The sequence below is a fragment of the Pan troglodytes genome, chromosome 20 (assembly GCF_028858775.2).
Source record: "Pan troglodytes isolate AG18354 chromosome 20, NHGRI_mPanTro3-v2.0_pri, whole genome shotgun sequence".
NCBI lineage: Eukaryota > Metazoa > Chordata > Mammalia > Primates > Hominidae > Pan > Pan troglodytes.
In genome coordinates this window covers 48,298,140-48,309,657 of record NC_072418.2, presented here as the reverse complement: position 1 = coordinate 48,309,657, position 11,518 = coordinate 48,298,140, and the positions used below count along the sequence as shown (strand labels likewise).

Here is an 11,518-nt window from a genome sequence, read left to right as displayed (position 1 = left end):
TTGTCAGGTGACATTTCTCACTGTCACGTCCACAGCCTTTAATCGCAGGAGAAGGCAGCTATCCACCAGGTACCCAGAGGCAAGGGGGGGCCAGGAGATGATAGACCCCTTCTCACCCCACCAGCCCATCCCTCCTGCACTGTTCCCAAGAAGCTGCGGCCAGTGCAGTTCACTGGACGTTAGTGGGGGCTCAGGTCCTGGGTGCTGGCGCTGAGGGTCCGAGGGGCCTTGTCCAGGTGCCAGCTGGGAAACTGGAGACAGGCACAGGGGATGGGTGGAGGGGAGGTGAGGGGCAAGTGTTACGTCCACCCTCCAGCTCCAGCCTGGCAGCCAACTATCCAACCCCCTCGCCTCTACCCCAAGTAAAACCCATCTTTGCTCCTGTCCTGGGTCTCTTCTGACACCAACCCACCACCTGCTGACTCCAACACTGGCCCGACCGCCCTGCCTTTACCTCATCTCTGCCCCTACCCCCAGGGCCCCCTCTATTTTTGACCCAGATGTCCCCCTCACCTGAGTCCCAGGAGCCCTTGGAGCATCCACGTTCAGTGTGTTGAGTGACATGGCTCTCTTCATTCTGCAAAGAGGGCAGCAGGGAGGAAATGAGTGAATCCAGGAGTGGCTCCCCTCCACGAGGGACCTTTCCAGCACAGGGTTTGATCTGTGTGTATCACAGGGGAGATGGGAGCCATGGAAGGTTCTTGAGCAGGATGGGGGTGGGCTGTGGATTCTGCTGATGTCAGGGCTCTTTTGCTGACCTGATCAACACTCACCCGGCTGCTCCTGCCGCCGCCTCGCCTCGGAGCCGGGAGACCAGCTTCTCACTTCCTCGCCTGATAGACTCACGGATCTTGGAGAGTGAGCTGCTGCGGCGAAGGGCCTGGGGAGGGGCCGGGGATGCTGCTCAGTCCCCCAGGCCCATGCAGTCCCCACGCCCACCCCAGGAGCCGAAGCACAGCCCATCCTCACCTGTTCTGCATCGCCAGCTGTGCCTGTGTTGGGGGCACCTAGCGGGAAAGATGGGGGATACTGAGATGGGGACATAGAGAAGCCACCAGGAGGGAAGACGGGCTAGGGGCTCACCGAGAGGGGCGGGTAGGTCCTCCTTGTGGAGGATTTCTTTGTACAGCTCTTCCGCTTGTTGATACTTGTTCTGTTTCAGGTAGGCTGAGGCCTGCGGAGAAGGGAGTGTCGGGTGATCTTGGCTGTAGTCTGGGAACTTTTCGGACCCCAGTTCCCAACACTGCATCCAGTCCCGCTTTTTTTTTTTTTTTTTGGTAGAGACAGGGTCTTGGTATGTTGCCCAGGCTGGTCTTGAACTCCTAGCCTCAAGTGATCCTCCTGCCTTGGCCTCCCAAAGTGTTGGGGTTACAAGCGTGAGCCACCACGTCTGGCCCCACTTTCTAATGTGCTGACCTGGCCATATCCTTCCCCTGCCTAAAGCCTTGCCCTGGGGCAGAGTGCGTTTGGAGCTCGGCCTTACTTCCTGCCCTGGGGATGGAGGACAGGCAGCCTCCTGTTTCTGAGCCTGTCTGCTGTACTTTGGGCTGGTGGCATGGCCTCTGTGCCTCAGTCTTCCCACACGCAAAGTGGAGCGACAGCTCCCACCTCATAGGGACGCTGTAAGAACTAGCGATGTGGGGACCGGGCTAAGAGGGGAGCCGGCCACAGTGAGCTCAATACTCAATAAATGTCTGCTGCTGCCATCTGTGCCTGCCAGCTTCCCCTTCACTGGCTGTCCTCTGGCTGCCGTGGACTTACGCGTTTCCTGATTCCGTGTTCTGTGCTGAGCCAGCTCCTGTGTCTGACACTTGCTCCAAGGGCCCGGCCTGGGGGGCCCCCCCACCCTCACATTGCTCACCCTGTATCCAACCAATGGGTGCCTCCCCAGGGCAGGACCCTCCACTCTTGGCCCACTCTGAGCCCCAGGGGCCTCACCAGGTTGTTCTTGGTCTTGGCCACGTTGGGGTCATGGGGCCCGCCCAGTGCCTCATAGATGCTCAGGGCCCGGGCATAGTGCCGCTCCACATCCTCAAACTTGCCCTGGTTCTGGCACAGCAGGGCCAGGTTGTTGAGCTGCTTGGCCACATCTGGGTGGTCAGCACCCAGGACCTGGGGGCCAGGGGTCACAAGTCAGAGGGATCATACAGGATTGGTGGGACACGTGACATCACTGCTGTATGGTGGTCATGAGTTGGGGATTACGGGGTCAAAGCAGAGAGTGACCTGAGAGGTTGGGGGCTGGGGACACAAGTTATACCATCTAACGGGATTACCAAGGTCAGAGGTCATGGTGGTCCAGAAACGTGGGGCACAGGGTGAGATGGGTAGGTCAGGGTTGGGCTTGTGCTGGTGGCCATGAGGGGTTGGAAAGGCTATGGGGGGACCCAATTGGAGGGTGATGTGTGAGGTAAGGCGAGAGGTCAGTTAGGGTCAAGACCAAACTGGGATCTCAGAAGGTCCAGGGTGATGGGTTGGGTGATCTAGGCTCCAATTGGGGTCTCCCAATACCAAACGCAAGGGGCCCGAGGGTCAGGGTCACGATGTAAGTGCTCAGGATCCATGGGGAGGGCTACATGGGACAAGGGGTTCCTCGGGGTTGGGTGAGGGGGATGGGACCTTCTCTCGGATCTCCAAAGCGCGCTGGCACAGGGGCTCTGCCTCCCGGTAACGCCCACGCTTCCCATAGAGGACGGCCAAGTTGTTGAGCGTGGCGGCCACCTGCGGGGTTGGGGGAGGCACAGGTCAGGGATGGGCAGGTATGGCCCCACTTTGACCCCACTTCGTCTCCCTGGGGCCCCACTCACCGCGGGGTGCTCAGGGCCCAGCGTCTGCTCCCGGATCTGCAGGGCATCATGGAGAAGGTCTGTGGCTTCTTTGTACTTGTTCTGGTCCCTGTGGGGGGCCCCAGGAATGGAGGGGGTTAGCCAAGGGTTGGGGCAGCTGCAGCCACAGGGGCTGGGCCAATCCTGACAGGCCCAGGGAACCTGGCTGAACCAAGCATGGGTGGCACACTTTGGGGGCCTTTTGTGGGCCCCTCCATATTTTGCAATTCTCTAACACTGGGCCCTGTACCCCCAGACCTCTGCCAAGCTTCTAGCCACCCCAGGTCTCCTGCCTGCTCTGTTGGGGTCCCTGGTGTCCGTGCTCTCTGACTCCTCTCTGCCTGGCTCAGTGGCCCCCCCAGATCCCTGTCCCACTCCCTCTTTGCCGTTCTCACAGCAGGAGCCTTCCCTTCCTTTCCCATTCTTGCTGTCCCCTCCCCTGACCTCCCTAGGTGCTCCATGGTGGCAGAGGGGGCACCAGGATCCTTCCACTTGCACCCAATGGGTCCCTGCCGTTCCTGCCCCCAGCCATGGCTGGCCGCAGTGCTCACCGGTACACCAGCGCCAGGATGTTGAGCATGGTGGCCACGTCAGGGTGGCAGTGGCCCGAGCTGCGCTCCAGGTCCTCCAAGGCCTGGCGGCACAGAGGCACCGCCACCTCATAGCGGCCCTGCCCCGCGTACTGGATCACAAGGTTATGCAGGGTCCGAAGGCGGGCAGGGATCTCATAGCCACCCTGCTGAGCAGCTGCTGCTCCTGCGGCCTCAGGACCTAGGTGGGGCGGGGTGGGCTCTGGGTCACTGCAAGCCTCCTAAGTCTCCTGCCGCTCCAGCCTCGCATGAGGGGACACCTGCCTCAGAACTGCCGGACTGCCTAACTGGCCCCTGGGACTATGGGCCCCCACCCTAACTTCTGAGATAGGAGTCACTAGCATCTAACCAGCTGGTGGGATGCATCCTGGCCTCCGGACAGAAACACGGCAGCCCACCTGCCCTGTGGGATGTGAATACGGGGCCTGCCAGGCTCATAGCGGCTACCCTGTCTTTGTGGCTCCCAGCCTCACCTGCACTGTCACATTCAGGGTCCTCCTCACCCTGCCCTCACCTCCCCATCCCCTGCTCAGAGACTTTGGGGTCCTGCAGCTCAGAGCCCCCTCCCCACCCTGGCCTGCCATCCTCTGTGGCATGTACTCCCAACACCCACCTTTCCTCTCCTCCTCCTCGCTGGGGAACAGGGAGGCCAGGCTGTCTCGGCGAGGCGGGGACTCAGACTGCTGCAGAGACAGGAAAGTGGGGGGCCGGGGTGGTGGGGGCTTGTTTCAGAGACTGGGGCCCTGGATCTATCTAAGGGTTTTTTTTGTTTTTTGTTTTTGAGACGGAGTTTCGCTCGTTGCACAGGCTGGAGTGCAATGGTGCGATCTTGGCTCACAGCAACCTCCACCTCCTGGGTTCAAGCCATTCTCCTGCCTCAGCTTCCGGAGTAGCTGGGATTACAGGCATGTGCCACCACACCCGGCTAATTTTGTATTTTTAGTAGAGACGGGGTTTCTCCATGTTGGTCATGCTGGTCTCGAAATCCGGACCTCAGGTGATCTGCTCGCCTCGGCCTCCCAAAGTGTTGGGATTACAAGCGTGAGCCACTGCACCCAGCCTATCTCAAGGTTTGAGGGAGGTGGTGGTCACGAGCGTCAGAGGCCCCCTGGGGGTCTGGCGAGGCTCGGGGGCTTCGTGGAGTAGCTAGTGGGGGTGTCTGTGGAAGTTCTGGTGGGTCTGGGGGCTCTGTGGAGGGTTGGGGGACTGTGGCATTCTAAGGAGGGTCTTGGGGACTGTGGCATTCTAAGGAGGGTCTGGGGGACTGTGGGATTCTAAGAAGGGTCTTGGGGACTGTGGGATTCTAAGGAGGGTCTGGGGGACTGTGGGGCTCTATGAAGGGCCCAGCACCCCCCGCCTCGCCCTGCCCGTGGCACCTGGCTCTCCGCCGGTGGGTCGTACTGTCGCAGCTGCCCCAGGAACTCCAGGTGGCGCTTCTCCTCCTCCAGCTGGGCCACGGACTCCTCGCTGGCCCGAAGCCGCCGCTGCGTCTCCTCCAGTTCCTCCCGCAGCCACACATTCTCCTGGGCCAGCCGCCGGGCCTGCGAGCGCAGCCGCTGCTTCTCTGCCTCCAGTGCACCCACATGTGCCGACAGGGCCAGCAGCACCTGCCCGGGGTGGGGGTCCCAAGTCGAGGTTGGTTCCTACCCTGCCAGACGGCCCCTGACCCAGCCCAGGCCTCGAGTCAGGCCGTAGCACCCCACTACTATGCACGACACCCCCAGATTCTGCAGAGACTCTGCCAACATGGCCCCAGTGCCCTCAGAGGCTCCCAGGGGCCCCTCTGATTTCACCCCCAAACTTGCCCTAGGACCCACAGTTTACTGAAGAATGCCATCTGGTTCAGGGGTCCCTGTCACACACAAGGACCCCCTAAAGCTGCCAAGGGACTCCATCTCTGACCTGGAGCCTCCCCTTCCCAGGCCTGGTTCCCCTAGGCCTCCCCCTGCCGCGGATGTGCCTCTCTGCCATACTTTTTTCTGTTGTTTTTTGGGACAGTCTCTCTCTGTCGCCCAGACTGGAGTGGAATGGCACGATCTCCACTCACTGCAACCTCCGCCTCCCAGGTTCAAGCGATTCTCATGCCTCAGCCTCCTGAGTAGCCGGGATTACAGGAGCCCTCATGCCCAGCTACTTTTTGTATTTTTAGTAGAGATGGGGTTTTCCCATGTTGGCCAGGCTGGTCTTGAACTCCTGACCTCAAGTGATCCGCCCACCTCGGCCTCCCAAAGTGTGCCCCTCTGCAATAGTGAACCCCTCTCCCAGTCCCCTACATACCTGTCCCCCTCATACCTGGCCCTCCCTCCGCCCTCAGCTGACCTTCCCCCAGCTCCCCACCTGGCCCCCTCATACCTGGGCCTCGCCCAGCCCCAGCTCGATGGCCTCCAGCGAGTGGCTCACCACCTGCTGCTTTTCCTCCAGCATCTCCAAGCCGGTTGCCGGGCCCTGTCCCGCCAGGGCCTCTGCCAGGTGCCCAGACAGGCCATGGTGCTCTGCCCGCAGCGCCTCCAGCCCCTGGACCACTTGCCGCGTCTGCCGCACCAGCTCCTCAGGGCTCAGGCGCTCTGGGCCCAGCCCTGCACTTCCAGGAGCGGCTACCTGCACAGACATTGCTGCTCCTGGGGAGCAATGGTGAGGAGTTTGGGGAATCATTGCCCGGGCCAGTCAGTTGGCCCCCAGCCTCTATTCGCATAATGGCCATCAGGACCCCTAACTTCTCCCCATCCTGGCTCTTCCCTGCTCCACCCATCCTGGCCAGCCCTCTGCCTCCACACCCTCTCCATCCCAGTCTCCACACCCATCCCAGCCAGCTCTCATCTGGAACAGTCTTGTCTACCTTCGTCTGTCCTCCCAACCCAGGGTTCTGCCCTGAGGACAGTTCCCAAATCCTACGTGTAATTAACCAAGAGAAAGCAAACAGCTAGCCTGGGGTCCCCCATCTGCCCTCAGCTCACCTGGCCAGACTTCCCCACCCCAAGGCCCTTGGATCCCCTGGCCCAGAGCTCCCGGTTGGCCGTGTGACCTGGGACCAGAGGCACCCTCCTCTGCCGGCAGAGTGAGGCGGGGCGTGTGGAGGCGGCAGCCTCTGCGTGAGCTCATTCTTAGGGTGTTTTTGTTGGGAACCAGTCAGACCACTGGGGGTGGGTGGGGTGGGAGGAGAGGGCTGAGGGGCCAGGGCCCCCAGAAGCCCAGGAGGCCTCTAGGTTTGGGGGAATGAGGATGGGGCCATGTGTTGGCTCCCAGGCAACAGATGGACCCTGGGGGAACAGGGGCTCCGCCCTCCTCCATCGGACAAGCTTAGCCAGCCCAGGGCCTGTCGGGACACACGTGTGATAGGTGTGGTCCAGGGATGTCACACTGGCCATGTGACAGCTGAGAGTCTGAAGCCCAGCTCATAGTGGGTGGGGGCCCCCCTCTATGGGACTTCATGTGGTTATATGTGGGTGACAAGGTCACAGAAACTTAGCTGGTGGTGCCTCTGGGGTCCTCATAGACACACAAACACACTCCTCAGAAACACCTCACACACCCGCACCCTCCCTTCTTAAAGACACAATGCAACATACACATTTTCCTCTCCGAAATACAATTTGACACACACACGCACTCTCCCTTCTCTCCAATACAACATGGGGCCAGGTGTAGTGGCTCATGCCTGTAATGCCAGCACTTTGGGAGGCCAAGGTGGGCAAATCACTTGAGGCCAAGAGTTCAAGACCAGCCTGGCCAACAGGGTGAAACCCTGTCTCTACTTAAAAAAAAAAAAAAAAAAAAAAAAAATTAGCAGAGCGTGGTGGCGCATACCTGTAGTCCCAGCTAGCTACTTGGGAGGCTGAGGCAGGAGAATTGCTTGAACCCGGGAGGCGGAGGTTGCAGTGAGCCAAGGTCGCACCACTGCAATCCAGCCTGGGCAACAGAGTGAGACTTCATTTAAAAAAAAAAAAAAAAACACGGTGCACACACGCACCCTCCCAGAAATACAGTTACACTTACACACACACACACACACACACACACACACACACACACACTCCCTCATTAGAAACACAATGTAGGCCGGGTGCGGTGGCTCACACCTGTACTCCGAGCACTTTGGGATTTTGGCTGAGGCAGGAGGATCACTTGAGCCCAGGAGTTCAAGACCACCCTGGGAAACATAGTGAGACCCCATCCCTACAAAAATAAAAATAAAAAAATTAGCCGGGTGTGGTGATGGTGTACCTGGAGGCTGAGGTAGAAGGATTGCTTGAACCCAGGAGGTTGAAGCTGCAGTGAGCCATGATAGTGCCACTGCACTCAGCCTGGGTGAAAGAGTAAGACCCAGTCAAAAAAGAAAGAAAAAAAGAAAGGACAGCATAATATACATTCTCCTCTTAGAACACGCACTCACTTTCTCCTATTAAATATACAACTCAGTAAAAACATTTACATTTTCCTTTTAGAAATACAACCTAAGACAACACACTGACTCAGGCACACACATATACTATTCTTTCAAAAACAATCTGTATACACTCCCAACACACAGGTATATTCTCTTAGAAATAAAAACCAAGCCTGGGCGCGGTGGCTCACGCCTGTAATCCCAGCACTTTGGGAGGCCGAGGTGGGTGGATCAGTTGAGGTCAGGAGTTTGAGACTGGCCTGGCCAACATGGTGAAACCCCAGCTCTACTAAAAATACAAAATTAGCCAGGCATGGTGGTATGCGCCTGTAGTCCCCAGCTACTCATGAGGCTGAAGCATGAGAATTGCTTGAACCTGAGAGGCGGAGGTTGCGGTGAGCCAAGATCACGCCACCGCACTCCAGCCTGGGTGACAAGAGCAAAACTCCGTGTCAAAAAGTGATAATATTATTTAAAAAAAAGAAAGAAAAGCCAACCCACGCAGAAACTAACTCTGTCTCTCCCACTCCCCAAATCATTCACATTCAGACCATCTCCTTGCACTTGACCATGACACTCGCTGTCCCCCGAACTCACACGGCTCCCAAGCAGCCAACTCCCCACAATGTGCCCAACGCACCTCCAGATGCACACACTCCCAAGATTCACTGTGGATCCCTCACCAGTTTCCCTACTTCCTCTCCCTCCCACTCCAGGCCTGGCCAGCAGGGACTCCCACACTTACACGCCATGCACACACAAGTACTCAGATTCAGCTCCACTGTCGGAACAGAGAGCTGTGAATACGCGTGGAGGGATGCCACGTTCTCGCACACTTCACTCAAGCCACTGCATCCACCATAAGCAGCCCAGCGGTTTTTGCACGTGTTGTACACGCACGATCACATACAGTAAGGGTCCTGTACGTTTTGTGCACCACAGACTTGATGGTCATTGATCTCTCCCTCTCTCTAGATATATGTATGTGTATATATGTGATGTATATATCAACCTTTTAAAAATTTAATTTTATTTTTTTGAGACTGAGTCTCACTCTGTTGCCCAGACTGGAGTGCAATGGCATGATGTTGGCTCACTGCGATCTCCACCTCCCCAGGTTCAAGCGATTCTCCTCCCTCACCCTCCCAAGTAGCTGGGATTACAGGTGCCCGCCACCACACCTGGCTAATTTTTGTATTTTTCTTAGAGACGGGGTTTCACCATGTTGGCCGGGCTGGTCTCAAACTCCTGACCTCAAATGATCCACCCGCTCCCCCCTTGGCCTCCCAAAGTGCTGGGATTACAGGCGTGAGCTACCGCGCCCAGCCAACCTTTTTTTAATTTTTAAAAAACTAAACTATGCCCAGCTAATTTTTGTTTTTTGTAGAGACGGGGTATCACCATATTGCCCAGGCTAGTCTAGGATTCCTGGGTTCAAGCAATCCCCGCCGCCTCAGCCTCCCAAAGTGTTGAGATTACAGGTATGAGCCACTGCACCCAGCCAATCTGTGTGCTTGTGTATATCACACCATACCTAGTCTCACACCTCACACACAAACATCATAAATGGTTGAACTCATAACCACACAGGTTCAAGAGTCATCCTGACAACCACAACCATTCTTCACACAATTTTGCCGATGTAAAACCTCCCTCTATAACCTCAGACACAGCCTTACACACACCACTCCACAGCCAGATTGACAACCACAGCAACAAACACGGCTCAACCACAGCCATCCAGCACTCGGGCTGTGTCCCAGACACACAGCAGCTCCCACACTCACACAGAACCCCGGGTGCACAACCGCACAGCTGATAATCATAGGCACAGTCCCACACACTGATCCCTGACGCGTACCCCCTTTTCCATCCTGTCACCCGCTTGGAGGAGCATCCCACTTAAATGTCCACATCTCCACTCCCATCTCCCACAAACTCTCCATTGCACACCACTGCCAGCCACGGTATCAATGCCGATCACACTCTCTAGTTCCTCTCTACACACACACACACACACGGCTTCACACACCTCCACACCTCACTCATCCAACCCCGAGGTTCCACGCGCACCGTCCCATGAAACAGCTCCACTTCTGGACACAGTTCCGCCCAGCCCCATGCACCATCACAGTGACACACAATCAAAAGTCAATCATAGTCACCTATCACTGATCCAGTGCCACACTGTCCACCACGCGCACGCACACACACACACACACACCAACAGGCAGAAAGACAACCACAGCCGCACAACCTCTTGGTCAACAACCACACCTAATCCTACAACCAGTTCCACTCCCTGCCATGAAGACAGCCACACACATGCACATCAGGCCAAGCAGAAAGTTGACTACAGTCGCACTAGCTCTTGGTCATAAAGTGCTACCAGCAATCCAATTCTACACACACACCATTCGAGTCAGAGGTCACCCACGTTTTCACATTGCTAAAAGTGTCACATCATACACACAGTCCCGTCATAGGGTTACACGGAGGACAGTCGCTTTCACCTTCATACCCACAGCCTGACACACTCTCTTACACGCAAAGCCACACACACACACACACACACAGGCAGGCAGGAGACTCCCATCGTGGCCCAGCCCCGCAAGCCGCACCAACTTACCCTGGCCTGCCCAGCCCCGCGCACCAGGCTCACCCGCCGTCACAAGGGCCCCCTCCCTCCCCCTCCCAGACCCCGCCCCGTCCTCGCTGTTTACCTGCGCTGGGGTGGGGGGCATGCGACCCCAGCCAGGCCTCCAGATCCCGGAGAGCCCCAGGACGGGGCAGGGGGCATCCGGGAGCCCCAAGGCCCTTCTCCGTCTCAGGGCGAGCGGGCCCAGGGTTGCTCCAGGCCCCATCCTCACCCTTTGCCCCCGCCCCCCATCATCGCGGCTCTCCGAGAGTCCCGCGCCCCACTCCCGGCACCCACCTGACCGCGGGCGGCTCCGGCCCCGCTTCGCCCCACTGCGATCAGTCGCGTCCCGCAGGCCAGGCACGCCCCGCCGCTCCTGCTGCGCCGGGCGTCTGGGACCTCGGGCGGCTCCTCCGAGGGGCGGGGCGGCCGGGAGCCACGCCCCCGCAGGTGAGCCGGCCACGCCCACCGCCCGTGGGAAGTTCAGCCTCGGGGCTCCAGCTCCGCGGGAATGGCAGAACTTCGCACGCGGAGCTGGTAACCTCCAGGACACCTCGAATCAGGGTGATTGTAGCGCAGGGGCCTTGGCCAAGCTAAAACCTTGGAAACTTTAGATCCCAGACCGGTGGCTTTCTTGCAGTGCCTGCCCCAGAGCCTTTTCCTTGGTTGTGTGGCCTGCTTCGATCTCTCTTCCCACAGATCTCATCGTCTTTAGGTCTCTTCTCAAAGGCCACCTCCTCCAGCAGGCCTTCCCTGATTGCCCCCTTCTAAATGGCACCCTTCCACCAAAACATTACATACTCCTCTTGATTTTGTTCACAAAACTTTTCAGGGCCTAAAATTATTTTATTTATTTATTTATTTATTGAGAGGGAGTCTCGCTCTGTCACCCAGGCTGGAGTGCAGTAGCGCGATCTCGGCTCACTGCAACCTCCACCTCCCAAGTTCAAGCGATTCTCCCATCTCAGTCTCCCGAGTAGCTGCGACTACAGGTGTCTGCCACCACGCCCGGCTGCTTTTTATATTCCTAGTAGAGACAGGGTTTCGCCAGGTCAGCCAGGCTGGCCTCAAACTCCTGACC

General features: G+C 58.0%; 1 protein-coding gene across 8 annotated transcripts; it reads right to left on the bottom strand.

Annotated features, from left to right (window-relative positions):
* Positions 1-13: 13 nt before the first annotated feature.
* KLC3 (kinesin light chain 3) lies at positions 14-10,933 on the bottom strand. Of its 8 annotated transcripts, none has more exons than XM_063801900.1 (14): positions 10,735-10,837; positions 7,220-7,321; positions 5,768-6,033; positions 4,792-5,022; positions 4,029-4,098; positions 3,377-3,596; positions 2,808-2,895; positions 2,620-2,721; positions 1,939-2,112; positions 1,084-1,174; positions 970-1,007; positions 774-880; positions 514-577; positions 14-251 (listed from the first exon to the last, which is right to left on the bottom strand). In XM_063801900.1, exons 3-14 carry the CDS (start codon positions 6,023-6,025, stop codon positions 180-182), a joined length of 1,515 nt encoding a protein of 504 aa, XP_063657970.1. In that variant the 5' UTR covers positions 6,026-6,033; positions 7,220-7,321; positions 10,735-10,837; the 3' UTR covers positions 14-179. The 8 variants fall into 8 exon arrangements, with proteins under 8 accessions (XP_063657970.1, XP_063657969.1, XP_063657971.1 ...); XM_063801899.1 differs by lacking the exon at positions 10,735-10,837 and adding an exon at positions 10,429-10,466; XM_063801901.1 differs by lacking the exon at positions 10,735-10,837 and adding an exon at positions 10,429-10,459 and having other exon boundaries at positions 7,220-7,339.
* Between the last annotated feature and the right edge of the window lie 585 nt (positions 10,934-11,518).

What these genes read in the sequence shown, in the direction of transcription:
- KLC3 (XM_054672888.2), bottom strand. Translation starts at nt 6,514, where the DNA reads ATGAGCTCACGCAGAGGCTGCCGCCTCCACACGCCCCGCCTCACTCTG. An exon ending in TGGGGCTGGGCGAGGCCCAG is followed by an intron (nt 5,023 to 5,767) that starts GTATGAGGGGGC and finishes CACCCCGGGCAG; the next exon opens with GTGCTGCTGGCCCTGTCGGC. An exon ending in GCGGCGGCAGGAGCAGCCGG is followed by an intron (nt 578 to 773) that starts GTGAGTGTTGAT and finishes CCCTCTTTGCAG; the next exon opens with AATGAAGAGAGCCATGTCAC.